This window comes from Hyperolius riggenbachi, chromosome 3, assembly GCF_040937935.1.
Source record: "Hyperolius riggenbachi isolate aHypRig1 chromosome 3, aHypRig1.pri, whole genome shotgun sequence".
NCBI classification, from domain to species: domain Eukaryota; kingdom Metazoa; phylum Chordata; class Amphibia; order Anura; family Hyperoliidae; genus Hyperolius; species Hyperolius riggenbachi.
The window spans coordinates 332316200-332334402 of record NC_090648.1 but is presented as its reverse complement, the minus strand read 5'-3'; the positions used below and the strand labels follow the sequence as shown (position 1 = coordinate 332334402).

General features: G+C 42.9%; 1 protein-coding gene across 5 annotated transcripts in view; it reads left to right on the top strand.

Annotated features, from left to right (window-relative positions):
* The window catches only part of PTPRQ (protein tyrosine phosphatase receptor type Q), a 356602-nt gene that overhangs the window by 151261 nt on the left and 187138 nt on the right, over window positions 1–18203 (top strand). For all 5 annotated transcript variants that reach the window (XM_068276870.1, XM_068276873.1, XM_068276874.1 and 2 more), the window contains one exon: window positions 3164–3341. In XM_068276870.1, coding sequence (XP_068132971.1) covers window positions 3164–3341 — 178 coding nt within the window. The remainder of the gene's footprint in view (window positions 1–3163; window positions 3342–18203) is intronic.

Sequence of the window (18203 nt, the reverse complement as noted above, 5' to 3'; positions counted from 1 at the left end):
GGCAGTTGGCGCCGGTGACGGACCTAGCCCATTTTTAAACGGGCTAATGTTACTAGTAGCTGTATAATGTGCCAAAAGAGCACCTAGAATGGTAATTAACTTCAACCAGGAAACCAAAGCTGGTACTGGAAAATTACTGAACGAAGTTTGGGACTGGTTGACCGGATCAGCTGCTAGAGGCTTTCATTTGTTAATCCCAATTTCTGCCTAATGGATGGGGCTAATTTGCATATAAAGAGGATGTTTTACTCATCACTACAACTATCAGCAGAAATGCTAACTTTTGAAAACGACCATGTGTTATCAGTGTTCTGCACTCTGATTGAAAATGGCCAGATGTACTCTGAACTTCTGTCTTCTAAAAGGGCACTCTAAGGGTACATTCAATCTATGCACGTTGTTGTGTATCATAATGTAAGTTATAATCCAACAGCAATGCACTGCAATGGTCCCACAATGGGCACATTCACATCCAGCGCCTGTGCTTCCATATGGGCAACCTGGGCAATTGCCCCAGGGTCCCGAGCAAGCTGCTAGGCCCCCCAGGTGACACCTCACCCAACTTAGCTGTGGTCCCTGGGACCCATGCAGGGTCTTTGGCAGCATAGTGACTCAGCTGTCCTGGCTGGCACACTCCTTCATATGGCCCATATGGAAGCACATTAACATTCTCCAAGCTGTGCACTACTGGACTATGCACATTTTGCCCACATTTCAAATTATTGGCAACAAGGTACTGTGCATTACAATGCAGGAAGATACCTTGCTATGTGCCACCTCTGCATTGCAACAGATTAAATGGGAATTTAGCTTAAAGGGACTCTGAGCAGTGCAGGAACTCTTTCTCCTCTTTCCATTGATATATAAATCGCCACCCTACTTTTACTTTTCGCTATTTTCGTGATCGAAATCGCGGTCGCCATCTTGGATTCCTTATTCAGCATTGTATTATGCAGGACGACAATTTCCCCTCAGTGCAATGCAATGAAATACAAGGAACCCAGGGGGATATAATTACAAACATCATGGCGGTAGGTGTGAGGATATAATTCATTAGTTGTGGGTATGCTTAAAGGCATACCCACAGGCACTGCTCGGAGTCCCTTTAAGTCTTATTTTGTTGCATTCCTTCTTCAATTAATTTAACAAATCCCAAAACACATTTGCAGGCCAACTTTTTTCTGTCCGCATTAACTTGTTATTTTTTGACCTTTTCTGTGGTTAATTGATGGTTTTTTAATTACAGTCCTCATTTTTTAATTATAATCTAAATGTTAGCCTTGTAATCTGAGAAAAGGCGATAGCACAGCGCAGTACGCTGTTTCCTTGTCTTTGAAATTAGACTTTTTCAAACAGTGACACAGAATTTCTGTAGCCGTTGCTGTATCACTTCCAGATGTTAGCTATTTCTTATTGCAGGCATAAGAAGTAATCTTTAAACCCTGCATTATTGACAGAACACCTGTACTTCAACTTTGACGTATTAAAGAAGAACTGTAGTGAAAATAACATAATGAATAAAAAATAAATAAAAAAAATTCAGTATTTATTTATATATTATTTAGTATGTGTTTGCCCATTGTAAAATCTCATCTTGATTATCGCTAGTGGTGACAAATCAATCCAAGCATTGCTTTTTAGTTGGAGGGCTTTTCGGTCTCTTTTTAGTCCCCTATACTTTCTTTGGATCACTCGAAGCTTTTTGGTTACTCTGAGGTGGTGACATTTTTAGTGTTGTCACGAGCAGCTGCAAAATATTCAATTACTGAGAGTTCCGAAGCTAGTACAAAATATACCTGGTCTCCCAGAATGCTCTGGGAGGAGAATTCCACCAAGCTAAACAGCCTAGGCTAAGCATCACTGGAAGGGTGGAACTATATACCAATGTACAGCAATCAACGGTATATACCAATATACAGACAATATACAGTCATAGGAAGTGTTTCTGATGTTGAAACCAGGTATTTTACCATAGGCCGTTTTACATCAAATATTTGCATTGCAATGCCTTATGCATAGTGCCCCCTGCATGCCCCTTGCCAAGTGACGTACTCCCTGCAAGTAGTGGGATTCCCTGTTATCCCTGTCCTATTCCTGTTGTTCCACACATGTGTGCCGCAATGCGGCCACCAACCTTTTAAAAAGGTATGCCCCGCCTATTGACTAACATTACTTTTGCCACCATGGAAGACCAGTGGTAACATGCAGTTTGCCCTGCATTGCCTCGGCAGCAGCTCAGGCACTACCAGTGCAATGGGTTAAGCGTTCTAGGCCCCATTGCTTTGCCATTCCCCCTGTGTTATCCGGCGGTAAAACAAGGTAGCACAACGTATAGGGCCTCAAAGTGGATATTCTGAATAATTTATTTCATCTATCTATCTATCTATCTATCTATCTATCTATCTATCTATCTATCTATCTATCTATCTATCACAACAGTGCATCTCTAATATGTCTGTTGTGATTGTGTAAAATAAGAAGCTGAAGGAATGATAAATTACTGTGGATTTCTGTTTTCAGATATTTTAGATCATGTTAAAGAGACTCTGAAGCGAGAATAAATCTCGCTTCAGAGCTCATAGTTAGCAGGGGCATGTGTGCCCCTGCTAAAACGCCGCTATCCCGCGGCTAAACGGGGGTCCCTTCACCCCCAAACCCACCCCCGCAAGACTTGGTCGTCAACTTGGTCGTGAATTTTTTCTTCCTGGAGGCAGGACTAATGGCTGCAGCCCTGCCTCTAGTCGTGTCTATCAGACGTGCATCGCCGCCTCTCCCCCGCCCCTCTCAGTGAAGGAAGACTGCTGGTTCTATCGGACGAAAACGGCGCACCAAGAGCCGCATAACGCGGCTCTATGTAGCGTCCACCTTTAGCACCACCATGCGTTGCGTTAGGGGAATGTTATGCGACCTTAACGTACCCTGAAATGCAACGTCCCACTGTGTAAGAGCCCTAAAGTAAACACAAGATAATATTATCTAAAGTTCGGATGCGTCTGCAATTCACTGCACTCAACTTTCAAGCTCTGTGTGTAACCCTTCGAATGCTGGTCTAGTAAAAAAAATAATGCTGGTTGCATATAATATGCTGTAAATAATGTTTTAGAGCAAAGATGAAATGCAGGGTTATATTGCACTTTAATGTTGCATTCTGTTTTCTCCACAGTATTTTACTACCATGGACTATCAGAGTTCCACTGCAGCGAACGAATACACCAGATCATCAGTTTTCAGTAATGCCAAGGAAGCTACAACAGGAGCCTACGAAGGATCAGCCGATGCCTTTGCCTCAGTTCAAGCCGTGCCTCCTGTGGCGTTTTACAATAATCCAAACAGCGACACGGGTAATGTGCAGCTCAAGTTTTTGAAGTAACCGAAAACCTCCTTCTAGCAATACCATATTTTTAACGTTTGCCTACAACATTTTAATGGCTCTTTTTTGTTGTTGTTGTCTAAAAATGTTTTACAGCATATGGCAATGCCACCCACAAAGGTTGCACCGTTTTGTCACACCACTGACCTCCCATATTAGAAAGAGTCGCACCCTATGCTCCCAGGCAAACTGCATAGACAATCAGTTATTACAGTTGCCAGAGCAGGTGTGAGTGTAAGGGATTAGTGTATCACCTACTGTAGCATACAGAACTCTTCAGCTGGGGAACATTTGACTAATGGCTCTTCACGTGTCACTACTGGAGTCAAATAGGTCAAAGTGTTACAAGGCCAGCGTGTATGGAGGAAAACAGGTGTACATGACCTCTCTGACATGACAATGTCACTGTAACGCTGGCACAGTCATTAGAGTCAGGGAACCTCTCTGGCTCCTTGCTAGAAATACACTTTATGTGTGTATAAACATTGCTGGGATGACAGATATATGTGTGACATAATACTGCAACTGTATTAGGTTTGTGAAAAGAGACATTTTGAAAACCTCTTAGAGAGATCGTTTTGGTTTCTTGTTTATGAAAGCCACAGAGAATAAAATTTAAGGTTCATTTTAGGGTTAAAAATATTTTTTTGCAGTGTTTTTGATTGTCCCAGAGGGAATCATTTTGATTTTATTTATTTATTTCACAAAGTGGAGCTAAAACCACCAATTTCACACCATATCCAATAATCCCCCCAGTCCCCAGATCTTTGCATAAACGCTTATTATTATACAGTTGGGGTCAGACTGATCATTGAGGTTCTCAGTGAGCTTTGCAAAATTGTTAAAACGGTTCCTCCATCTTAAACATCATATGTTTTCTTCCATAATGCTATAGTTATTTTTAAGATAATGTGAAACATGCAAAGTATGGGAAAACCAGGTGTATTTATGAATGCAACAGTATTGTGCATTAAGCCACTTTACCAGAAGCAATAGATCTGCCTTATACCTATGGCTGTTTTTAGGCAAGGGGAAACAAGCCAGTTAACTAAGGCACCATTTGCTAAAGCAGGAGGATTAGCCATGCTATGCCAGGGGAAAAAAACACATATATAAGTAGATAAATACCGTATATACTCGCATATAAGCCGACCCGCATATAAGCCGACCCCCAACTTTTCCCTGAAAAAACAGGGAAAAATGATTGACCCCCATATAAGCAGGGGTAGGAAATGCTGGATTGGTGCAGCCCCCCAGTGTGTCCCAATATAGCTAGTATAGTGCCCAGTATAGGTAGGTAGTGTCCAGTATAGCTAGTATAGTGCCCAGTATAGCTAGTAAAGTGCCCAGTATAGCTAGTAAAGTGCCCAGTATAGCCAGTATAGTGCCCAGTATAGGTAGGTAGTGCCTCAGTTTAGCTAGTATAGTGCCCAGTTTAGCTAGTATAGTGCCCCAGTATGGCTAGTAAAGTGCCCAGTTTAGTTAGTATAGTGCCCAGTTTAGCCAGTATAGTGCCCAGTTTAGCTAGTATAGTGCCCAGTTTAGCTAGTATAGTGCCCAGTTTAGCCAGTATAGTGCCCAGTTTAGCCAGTATAGTGCCCAGTTTAGCTAGTATAGTGCCCCAGTTTAGCTAGTAAAGTGCCCAGTTTAGCCAGTATAGTGCCCAGTTTAGCTAGTATAGTGCCCAGTTTAGCCAGTATAGTGCCCAGTTTAGCTAGTATAGTGCCCAGTTTAGCGAGTATAGTGCCCAGCATAGGTGGGTAGTGCTCCCCCCCCCCCGCGGCCGCCGCTGCTATTTTACCTTCTTAGACAGCGGCCGCTTCCTAATCCGCGTTCCTCTTCTTTCTCAGAGTGTCAGTGTATCACAGCAGCGCGCCGGGCGCTGCTGCTGTGACGATGCAGGGGGCAGGAAAGAGCGCGGTTCCCTATAGCGGCGATCTGTATCGCCGTTACCAAGGGAACCGCTCTTTCCTGCCCCCTGCATCGTCACAGCAGCAGCGCCCGGCGCGCTGCTGTGATACACTGACACTCTGAGAAAGAAGAGGAACGCGGATTAGGAAGCGGCCGCTGTCTAAGAAGGTAAAATAGCAGCGGCAGCCGCGGGGGGGAGCGGGGAGGGGGGGGAGCGGGGCGCGGACCACCCGACCACCCGACCACCCACCACCCACCACTAGACCACCAGGGAAGACTCGCATACAAGCCGACCCCCCAACTTTTGACCCCCTTTTTGGGGGTCAAAAATTCGGCTTGTATGCGAGTATATACGGTACTTGATCTACTTACATAATACATGTATTGTACTGTCCACGCAGAGCTGGGACAAGGATCTTCAGCATCCAAGGCTGAGACGCCAAAGTGCGCCCCTCCATCCCTCCCCCCCAGCCGTCACACACTGATTGCTACTAGACTAAGAGGCGCCCCAGGGCCCCCAACCTCCCTAATACCTTAATCTCTAGTTATCTGACTTGCAGTCACTGCCATGTATCCCCTTTTCCTATTTCTTTCTGCTTCAAACACAATTGGGAATGACAACTGAATGAATTGTGCGCCCCCTCCTACACTGCGCCCTGAGGCTGGAGCCTCTCCAGCCTCTGCCTCGGCCCGGCCCTGTGTCCACGTTTTGATTTCTGTGAATTTTATATAGTAAATTAAGAGAATTCTGTTCCTGGTGGGAACCATGTCTTTTGCCCACAGTTTGAGCCTAAATCCTGATGTCATTTCTTCCCCTAACTTTTTTTCTTTTCTCCTCCAATCGCTGAGTCACCTCAGCCTTGCTTGTAAACACAAGTGAGCAAAGGATCATGTTTCAGCTAGGTAGCTAGGCAGGGAAATAAAGGGAAGAGGAGGAATATATTATAGATAAAAAGAACCTCCAGCATGCAACTGACTGGCAATGGCTATTAAAGGGCCAGTGCTCCTAAGGTATGTGATTACTCCAAACCATAACAGTAGAAACAGTTTTGAAAGTTTTGAATGCAGGATTAGCATCTTTATCACTTAATACACTCAGACCAGTTGCTGTTGAAATTAGATTTTTATGGTGACAATCCCGCTTTAAAGGAGGTCAGCACAGAACTTTGCCAGGAACACTTTATGGAATTGTTATGTAAAACTGCTAGGTACATTTAGGAAGGGATGTAATGGTAATTAGCATAACACTGATTTAATGAGCCAAACTATTGCATGGCAGGTGTACTCAATAACTGAGAATTGTTTTAGGCATTATTGATCATGGCATATGTCTATGTTAAGAAGACAAAGCAGTGGCCCCACTGCACAAGAATTGTATAATGTTTTCAATTTGCAAAGGTTATAGCAAGTTATTGCTTAAAACTGTGACATGCATTTGGCAGTTAAAGAGACTCCGTAACAAAAATTGCATCCTGTTTTTTATCATCCTACAAGTTCCAAAAGCTATTCTAATGTGTTCTGGCTTACTGCAGCACGTTGTACTATCACAGTCTCTGTAATAAATCAACTTATCTCTCTCTTGTCAGACTTGTCAGCCTGTGTCTGGAAGGCTGCCAAGTTCTTCAGTGTTGTGGTTCTGCTATGAACTCCCCCTTCCAGGCCCCTCTATGCACACTGCCTGTGTATTATTTAGATTAGAACAGCTTCTCTCTTCTCTCTTATCTTTTACAAGCTGGATAAATCCTCCTCTGAGCTGGCTGGGCTTTCACATAGTGAGGAATTACAGACAAGGACAAAGCTGTTTGCAGGAAGAAAAGAGCAGCCTGACACTTCAGTGCATGAGAACTGCAGGGGGAAAGAAACACACAAATGATCTCTTGAGATTCAAAAGGAATGCTGTATACAGCCTGCTTGTGTATGGATGTATTTTCTATGTGTGGACATACTGTACATCAACCTACTTCCTGTTTTGGTGGCCATTTTGTTTGTTTATAAACAAACTTTTCAAAAACGGTTTTTAACCACTTTTAATGCGGCGAGGAGCGGCGAAATTGTGACAGAGGGTAATAGGAGATGTCCCCTAACACACTGGTATGTTTACTTTTGTGTGATTTTAACAATACAGATTCTCTTTAATAGTTGTTGTCGCCTTTATATGATGACCATGCAAAAAAACAAAAAAAAAAGTTGTTTCAAACTCTACAACAAACAGTGCAGATTTACTACAGGTTACTCCATTGTATAAAAGTATAGCTACACTCATCCTACTAAGCTTAATATTTTTACAAGCAAGTAGTATGTTTTTTTTTTTAAATCACATTTAATAAAAGCTATTCAGTGGTTTCTGCCCTTCTGCCCTCCATCTCACTTCTGGTGCTGCGGTGCAGATGAACTCAAGTACTTTGGTGACCATGGTCTAATGAACATGGGTGAAGGTGCTCACAGCCTGGCTGTCTCTGAGTTTGCCACATGCGATGGATGACATTATGTGCATGTGCACTACTCTAGTGCACATGCACAATAATATCACTCAGAGCCAGCCAGGCTGCAGGCACTTCCACACTTTTATATGTAAGTAAAACAGCTGGTAGGAACAGTAAGGCTGTTCAGATATAACCCGATTGTTTCTCAAGATGATAACTTAATGTCACAGCAACTTGGGTAGTGCTGGGGAATCAAGGCTCCTCCCACCAATTTTTCATGGCGCCCTGTGTTGCTGCATAGGTTGCAGGTATCAGAGGCTGGCCCTGGTGGTGGTCATTTGCCAAGACCTCCTCTCTTTCCTCACTGGAGGAAATACATTTACACATTGTTTTAGTGACTTTCAAGCTGGGGCATTAAATACAACCACATCAATATAATTCAAGCCTTAAAGCAGATCTCTACTGTTCAAGCCAAGCTTAAAACAAAATCACTTATGCAAAAAATTCCCAGCTAAAAAAAAACAAAAACAAAAAAAAACCTTAGTTGTCCATGCAACTACCCCAAATACACCTACAAAAAGCAAACATTCTTGAAATAGGGAGATTTTCCTAATGAAAAATACTGCTTCTTGGCAAATAAATATTGTTAAAATCAAAAAGATTTAGTAGGGCCCTTTTCCACTAGCAATCGCTAGCGTTCGCGCTAAACGCTAGCGGTTGCGATTCAGCAAAGTCCAAAATTTCCCGGCGATTTCCCGGCTATTGCGATCTCAATTTTGCTATGCAATGCACTGCATAGCAAATAGCGGCAAAAATCGCTCCGTGGCGAGGGCGCATGCGCGACGTCATCAAGATGGCGGCTTAGACCCAGAGCTCCGGCCCCACCGTCCGCTATCAGAGCCGCACACAGCTCCTAGACGCAGCCTTACCGCGCGGTTTCTGCCGGGATAGCACCCCAAGAACCCCTGGCAGCTGATGTCCAGGAGAGGAGCCACAAAGATGACACAGCAAGCGGGTACAATCGATCGCTTCCTCCGCCCAGCCGAAAACCAAGATGGCGCCGACCGCTCGGAGCAAGCGGAGCTCCCACCTATACAGGCCTGTATCTCCCCTGACTCCCCCCCCATCACAGCAGCCATTCTAGAGATGGCCTTAGAAAGACAGCTCCAAGCTATTAATAGCTCGTTTCAGCAGCTCCTGCTCTCAGCAGTGAGGGAGCTAAAGACTGAAATTACAGGGCTGGGGGAGCGCACGTGTGCCTTAGAGGATAAGATGACAGGCATAGCACAGAAACAGGCTGAGATAGAGGAGGATCACCAGCTTTTCCACTCTGATATAAAATTCCTCCGGGTCTCCCATGAAGATCTTGAAAACAGGGAGAGGAGACAAAATCTACGGATAAAGGGAATCTCCATGTCTATTACTCCTGATCAAATCAGACCCCATTTGCTAGAACTGTTTCAATCACTTGCCCCTAACATTACAGAGGAACTATGGCGAATGGACAGGGCCCACAGATCACTCGGGGAGAGGGTAACCACACAAAAGCCCAAAGATGTCATCATCAGATTACATTATTATGAAGCCAAAGAAGCCCTCTTGCAAGCAACCCGCAAAATGCCATCCATAACTTTTAAAGGAGATGAGCTACACATATACAATGACCTCTCCCTCATAACGCTTGCTAAACGCAGAGCTTTTAAGCCTATCACCCAGCTTTTGAAAGATGCGAACATTCCCTACAACTGGGGATTCCCCTTCTGCCTTAGAGTAAGGAGACAAGGAGCCCTATTTACACTCACGGACATTGACAATGCCCCTATGTTCCTGAAGCAAATGGGAATACGACCACCACCCCCCATCTCTCTTCAAAACGTGAGGTCTCCCTCTACCTCCTCACCACCCAGGAAGTTTCGCCACACCTCCAATGGAACGAGGAACCCAGTCCGAGCCCTTACCTACACACAAGAGTCAGAAGACATGGAAGCTCTCTCAACCTGAATATAACTCTCCCATGATTTATTACCCACTTAATAATTCTAATACATAACTGTCTCCGAGACTTCATACTTCATCATAATCCTAAATTGTTATGCTGCCATATTCGCATATGTACTTAATCAAATCTCGGTTATAATCTATTATTAATGTTGGATCCTCTGGATCACGGGCCTCCCCTCTCTTGGTGATACCACATGCCCCTCAAGAGATTGGTTCTCGGTACTGCCGGGCCCCCTCGGGGACCAGGCACTTCCGAAACATTCTCTCTAGGACAACACAGTTTGGTTGTCCCTTTTTGTGGCCACAACACCCACAGTGGCTTATCTTATCGCTCAGCTTTGAGAATACAGTTTATGAACCTAGCTGTTTGCTCAGATATATGTTTTTGTTTTTGTTGTTTTTATTGTTGTTTTTGTTGGTGTATCCTATCACTGATATTGTTGTCATTAGTATCATTACCTACCAGATTTCCTACAGATAGGTCATATACCTCCCCCTCCTTATCTACTACCCCGTCACAATGGCTAACCCAGTCTTACTCCAAATCCCCTTATAACACTGATTATGGTTAAGCTCCTAACACTTAATACCAAGGGCCTCAATATCCCTCAGAAAAGGTCCTCTCTCCTAAGAGACCTCCGCCGCATGGACATTGACATAGCCATGCTTCAGGAAACGCACCTCAGGCAACAAGATACTATTCGCCTGGGAGACAGACACTATTCAGGGGTGTATCTTTCCTCGGGTCTGTCCAAGAGAGCTGGAGTAGCGATTATCCACAAGGCTAATCTACCCTTACAGATTACCAAAACAATTCAAGATCCTAAAGGCCACTTCATCATCCTGAATGGCACCCTAACCGGTAAACCCATCACTCTTGCTAATGTTTACATCCCCAATAACCAACAAATCCCTTTTCTCACTTCCTTCCTATCCAAACTCCACAAAAACATCCATGGCACCCTGATACTAGGGGGAGATTTCAACCTCGCATTTTCATCCACTAAAGATAGAAGCATTCTTTCATCTCTCTCATCAAGACCCACACATGAACGTAACTCCCGCAAATTTAGATTACTGATGAGAAAATATAATCTCCTAGATTTATGGAGAATAGCGAATCCTAGGTCAATTGAATACACCTTTTTCTCGCCCCCCCATGCTTCCCACTCACGCATAGACTATTTCTTTGCTAATGCCCCACTGCTACCTCTTTTAGACTCATCAGAAATTTCACCTACGGCGTGGTCTGACCACCAAAGCGTCATGATAAATATTAACTGGTTACATAGGCCGCATAAACCAATGCACTGGAGATTGAATGAATCCCTTCTCCAGGATAAATCTCTGATCTCTACTTTTACCACAGAACTACAGTCATTTTTCAACACTAACATTGACTCAATAACCTCATACGGAATGGTATGGGAATCACATAAAGCATTTGTACGTGGCCTCTTTATTGCTGAGGGTACCAGACGCAAGCAGAAAACCTCCCAAAAACTCTTAACACTCCAAAACTCCCTGGCTAAAGCACAATCGTTATACAAAACTTCATCCACACAAGCTCATTTTTCGCACATCCAACAACTTAAGCAAGAGATCCGCTCCCTACAAACAATCCAACTAGAGAAAAGCCTGAGGTGGTCTAGGCAACTCTTTTTTGAAAGAGGCAATAAGCCACACACAATACTCGCGCGTAAATTGAACCCTAAACTATCTCAACAGGCAATATACTCCATGAAAGATTCTGAAGGAACTATTCATTATGACCCCCAAAAAATATCCCAGATATTCTCTGAATACTACGAACAACTATATAACCTACCCGATCAAAATTCCGACCCTTCTTTCCCCACTAAACTAGATTCCTTCCTCACCCCCCTTAATTTACCTAAACTCACAGACGAACAATGTTCCCAACTTAACGCCCCTTTTACACACTCTGAGATTGAGGAAGTATTAAAATCTCTCCCATCAATGAAAAGCCCAGGCCCTGACGGATTACCCTACTCCTATTACAAGAAATTTAAAGAGATACTCCTACCCTACCTAACCACATTGGCAAATAAAATCATGCAAGGCGTGAAGCCCCCAACCTCTATTCTTTCATCTCTTATTACAATGATCCCCAAAGAGGGAAAAGACCCCCAACTGCCCCAAAGTTACCGCCCAATCTCTCTGTTAAATTCAGATCTTAAGATCATCACTAAAACAATGGCTAATCGCCTCAACCACATTTTAACCACTCTCATTAATAACGACCAAGTTGGCTTTATTATAGGTCGTCAAGCAGGCGACAACACAAGGAAGGCCATAAACCTTGTCTCACTTATGAACAAATCTAGAAAGCCTTCTCTGCTCCTAAGTTTGGATGCAGAGAAGGCTTTTGACAGACTTTCCTGGCCCTTCCTCTTCAAACTACTGGATTTTCAAGGATACAAAGGCCCATTTATGTCTTTAATACAATTCCTTTATTCCTTCCCCACCTCTACAGTTAAACTCCCCTTTGCCTCCCCATCACCCTTCGCTATAAACAATGGCACAAGGCAGGGGTGCCCCCTCTCCCCCCTTCTATTTGCCATCAGTATTGAACCCCTAGCCTCAGCGATCAGACTAAATCCAAACATCCAAGGAGTTAAACAAAATAATTTTGAACATAAAATCTCCCTATTCGCAGATGACATCCTCTTATCCATCACACAACCTATTACATCACTCCCTGCCATACACGCCACCATATCTGAGTTTGAATCCCTCTCAAATTTCAAACTAAACCGTGATAAGACGGAAGCTCTCCCAATCCAGATTCCCACAAACCTACTGGCTACTCTAAAAGCTTCATATCCCTACAAATGGAAAACTCAAGCCCTCAAATACCTAGGTGTACACATCACCCCTTCATACTCCACACTATATAAACAGAACTTTCCTCCCCTATTTCAAAAAATCCTCCAAGATCTTCATAAGTGGACCGCTTATAAAATTTCATGGCTAGGCCGATTATACTCATTAAAAATGAACATCCTACCTCGCCTTTTATACCTTTTTGAAACCTTACCTGTCCAGGTGCCCTCGATACAATTAAAGAGGCTACAATCAGAATTTCTCAAATTTGTATGGAACCACCAACGCCCCAGGGTCCTTAAATCGGTTCTTCTCTCCCCAAGGGAGATGGGTGGGCTTAGTCTTCCACACATTAAATATTACTACTTAGCTTCACACCTTAGACAAATAAAGGAATGGACCAACTTCAGAGTATTTACTAAATGGGGCCTCCTGGAAGCTACTAGTATACTTCCCCTATCACTGGCTTCGCTAATATGGTCAGACGTCCCCCCCAAACTGACCCAATCTGATCTCCTACCCACTATTACCTTCACAGTACGCATCTGGAAATCTATTGCACATGCAACCCATCTAAAATCAAGCCCATCACCACTCCTCCCAATTCTAGGTAATTCATCTTTTCCCCCAGGTACCTCAAAAACCTTTATGAAAAAATGGTTTAATCTAGGCTACTTCAACCTCTCTGATTGGACAGACCCGAAGACCAAGAAACTATTGGCTAGACCCACATTAGAAGATAAGATACAATTCAACTCCCAAACCCTATTGGAATTTAACCAAATCACCCACTACCTCCAGCACCAATCCAGGGCCTGTAAACCCACTCATAGCACTTCACCAACCCTCTTTGAGACCATCTGCCTACATAGAGGACATCAAAAAAATCTTATATCACAAATATATAACACGCTTCACAACAAATCAGGCACAGCAATTCCCTCCCACCCATATATGCAAAAGTGGGAGAAAGCATTATCCATAATTATCCCTTTAGAAGACTGGGAAGATATTTGGGAGAATGCAAAACATTCCTCAATCTGTGTACAAATTAAAGAAAATATCTATAAAATTCTTTACAGATGGTATCTAACTCCCTCTATACTTGCAAAAATATACCCGGGCACCTCTGATCTGTGCTGGAGAGGGTGTGGCGAGAAAGGAACCCTAGAACACATTTTCTGGCACTGCCCACTGATACAACCCCTTTGGCAACAGGTTCAAGACTTAATCTCCCGCACCACGGGAACTACAATTCCTATGGACCCCTTATTAATGATATTAGGCAAGCCCCCTCTAAATGTCAACCGATATACCTCCAGACTCATAACCCACATTTTAACTGCCACAAGGCTTGCAATAGCTACAGCATGGAAGAATATAGCCCCGCCTACTATATCCGAAATTAAAAACAAAATAACATGGACTAAAACCATGGAACAGATGACTGCCAATCTTAGAGATACGGAAACTAACTTCCATAGGGTTTGGGATCCATGGGCATATGCCACCTTAGACTACGATCCTCCATGAAGGGCGAATATATATAAAATATTCCCCCACCGACCCCAGAGGATACCCTTACACTTACACGTAAAAAATAGTCATGGGATAGACCCTTGTAATTATAACTATAATTATTCTTAACCATACAAAGATTTCTGAATTAACCTGGCCTAAACCATTGTGACCCATTTCCCTATACCATACTATGACCCTTATGTCTAAATCGTTCTTTATCATTTTATTTTACTGTTACTACTGTTATGGCTATTTAGTTACTAGAATATTCTTTACATCCTCAAAACAACTTACGCAGCAGGACCAAGATATCCCTACTATTGCCCACTTTTACTCTCATGATAGTATAATCTGGACTATGCAGACGGATGATACAAAAGAGCTAAGTCCAGATACTATAACTCAGACACTACATAATTGCTTGTCTATGATAACTGATATTTTATATACTGTATGTACCTGCTTTAATATCTGTATGTATAGAGATTTGTTTGACTTTTACCCATACTAAAATAAAAATTAGTGAAACGAAAAAAAAAAATCGCTCCGTGGCACGATCGCGCCTGAGTAAAAAATGAAATTGCATCCCACGATTCCTATGTTAAAAAGCAAACTGTAGTGATTTAAAAATCACTAGCGATTTGCGATTCAGCATCGCAATCGCCGCTAGTGGAAAAGGGCCCTTAGTGAGGATATAAAACATAGGTGATATTTCTACTCTAAACTACCTATAGACATTAAATGATTATAGCCTAATATAATCAGCTATTATCTGATTGGGAAACAATGTTCATATAGCCTTTTTTATTTTTTAATAAACGCATCAAATGGCAGCCTCTGTATTTAGGGTATATTGCGTGTTGGTAATATTGTGCTCTATCTTACAGGAGCGAAATATAAGGTCATTTTATTGCCTTTTTCTCTGTCTGCTGTTGACTAAATTTACAGTATCCAGCTGAAGTAAAACTGGTGGGGAGGGGACACAGCACACACACAGCACACACACAGCATTAGACATTTAGTGTGTTGTACCTAGAAAGCAGAGAAATGTGTTGGAGCTATTAGTGCATGTGTGAGGCCGAAACTTACAGCTTTATTTATTCACCTGCTGCTACTGAGGCCAAACAAAAATCCCATTCACAACAGCAATGTGCTCTTTTGCACTTGTCAATATATATACGTTTCAATTTGCTTTACATGTTTTCATCTTCTGAGGACTGTAGAAAAACCATCTAGTTGCCGGGTTCTTCAATTTCCTGAAATACAGTTTAGGCCCTGGTGTGAAAGGGTTGTTATTTATAATAATAAGTTAATATAAAGAATATATAGGTGCTCAACATGTGTTAGATTGATCAGAACATTGCATTCTGGCGTCTAATTGGCTGTAGATTGTTTTACATTTGTGAAAAGACATAGAATGGATCACCACAGGATCCAATCTGTTAAAGGATATCCAAGGTGAATAAGATTGTAAGAATGAGGGTGAGCAGGCATTTATGGGGTAAAAGTGAAGGGAACACTGAGAGCCCAATATAGTGTAGTTTGCACTGTAGATGATAGGTAAAAGGAAAAGTATAATATTATACTAACAAAATTGGGTTACCTAATCAGGCAACCACTTTGTAGGCAAGTGGGGAGTATTAGATTTGTCCCCACTCAGGATTAAGAAGTCGCTCTTTGTAGATCGGAAAAAAGTAACCAAGTCCCCTACACCAGCGGTGGACACACTTATTGTACAGTTGTACAGAGGTGCCAGAAGTATAAAAGTAGGGTAAAATGTTTTAAAAGAGAACAGGGGGGTTTGTGGTGGACTTACCTCCCCAAGAAGGTACACAACAAATGTTGCTTAATTCAACAAGTAATCAATTTAATTACATACTCCAAGTAGATGCAACACGTTTCGTGGGCACATCCCACTTCATCAGGCAATAAAAGTGGAGTACAATACACTCGTACGTTCTCAGTCAATTCTTAGCGCCTCTGTATGGGAGCAGTCTTCATGCCCACCGCTCCCCCGTTCACCTCTGTCCTCCTCTGTTCTTTCCAAAAAGCCATCAGAAGCTAATTCTGGGCCAGCCGGTCGGACGCAGTGCGCAAGTGCTAAGCCTGGCGGCCCGCTTCATTGATCATGCTCCCATAGCCAGGAGCGCTCTGCGCATCTGCACTATGTACTGTTCCCTGTACATAAAATCAGGGAACAAAGCACATCGCCTGTTGGTGAGCGCTGAATGACCTAACCGGATGAGATTATGGTTGATTTGATTTGCTTGATAAAGGGACCCTTTGACATACTGAAATGCTGGATTAACTATTCTGCATCACAATAAATATATGATCAGTTACTTGTTGTGCCGACATTGGATATTTGTTTGCTTCCTGTACACTCCTGCTCCCCCCTGTTCTTACAAACTTATTGGCCCCGGATATCCTCTAAGCATAGGATCCATTCAGGCAGGGGTCACACTTACCGGCTTTCGTACGCGTTTTCTGCACAGAAAAACTGACTTCAACTGAGAACTCATGTTAATCAATGAGCTAGGTCACACTTTAATGCAGATTTCGCATGCAGAAAAAAAACTGACATCTTGCGCAATTTGTCAGTATTCTCTATAAATTACATTAGCTGTTGTAAGGTAGAGGTCACATTTGTCTTTCAGTTTTCTGAAAAGTGTAGAAACTGAAAGACAAGTGTGACCCCTGCCTCAGACATGTGCCAACATCTCTGGTCGGTCCAGTGTACTGCTGTGTCAGTTGCAGTAATGGGATGCAAAGTCCCGACCCATACAATTGTTCCAGACATTGCATGGAAGTCGGACATAGCATAGATTGCATGCTATCTATGACATTTCCTAATGGACATAACGGATGCTATGTGAACAACGAGTCATGCCTTGGATGGTGCTCTAGCCTAAATGAAACCTGACTGGTCATAAACAAAAATAAAGCAAAAAATAAAGGGTTTATAGTATTTTTGCGTTTCCACTCATGTATAGCTAATTGGGCTGGTGTGTTTTCCCACTCATGTACCTATGATAGCTTACTTTCTGTTCATGCATAGTTTTTATCACGGATAATAACAGTACCACTTGTAAGGTGCTATTCTCCCTATAGGACTCAAAGCACACAGCATGTCTCAGTTTAGTAATTAGTGGTAGGATGGTGTTTGTCACAGAGGAAACAGGGACGTGTCTATACATGCCAGACTAAACATATGGCCTTGCAGTCTGGAGTAAACCATTAACAGGGATGGAGCTATCCTTTCTGAGTATGACAAGAGGTTCATTAGGGTAGGAGCAGTGTGACAGAAGACTCTGGTACCAAACATCTGATCAAACTGGGCTCAAGTTCCCCCCAAGCTCTGCACCAAAGCCGTCTTCATTTTTAAACAAAAATCCATTCAACAGTAGACTGATGCTTTTGACATGAAGATTCTAGAGACAGGCAAATTCTAATGACATGAAGATTGTAGAGACAGATTATATGAATAAGGGCAAAGAAGGTTCTTGTGATAGGCACTTTCTACTGACAGACTGAAAGGCAGATTCTTATGACAGGAAGATTCTGTTGTCAAGGTTCTAGGGATAGGCAGATTCCAGGAAACGTTATGTGACAGCAGACTCCAGTTAGCCAGTGGTCCAGGTAAACACATCACTTTCCTCTATCCCCTCACTGCATTTTCTAGCACTGCATCTCTCTCCCTGCAAGGCTGCATTACACTTATAATTGGAGAGTGTTCTGTGATAGGGCACAGGTGTTAGGAACTGTGCGATGCCTTGTCTTACCTGCTGGAGGCACTGTTTGCCACACTGCTGAACTTTCCCCATTCACCAGTGTGTGGCTGTCTGTTCAACATCCATGACTGGCCTGCTGCAATTCTTTGCCTCACCTGCAGGAGGTGTCTACTTCATGAACTGTTTGGACTTTTGGACCATCTCCTGCCAGCAGATATCCTTCCACGGTTTTCAGCCCTGTCATTAGCAGATCCACCTGTTTATCCCCATCATAGGACTGGACTTTCACTTAGCAAACTACCAGAACATGGTGGTCCTTCCTGAGTGCTGATGAATTCTGGTTATCCATCTGCCTGTGCCAATTTCTGAGCTGTTTATCAGATTTCACAGCACTGATAT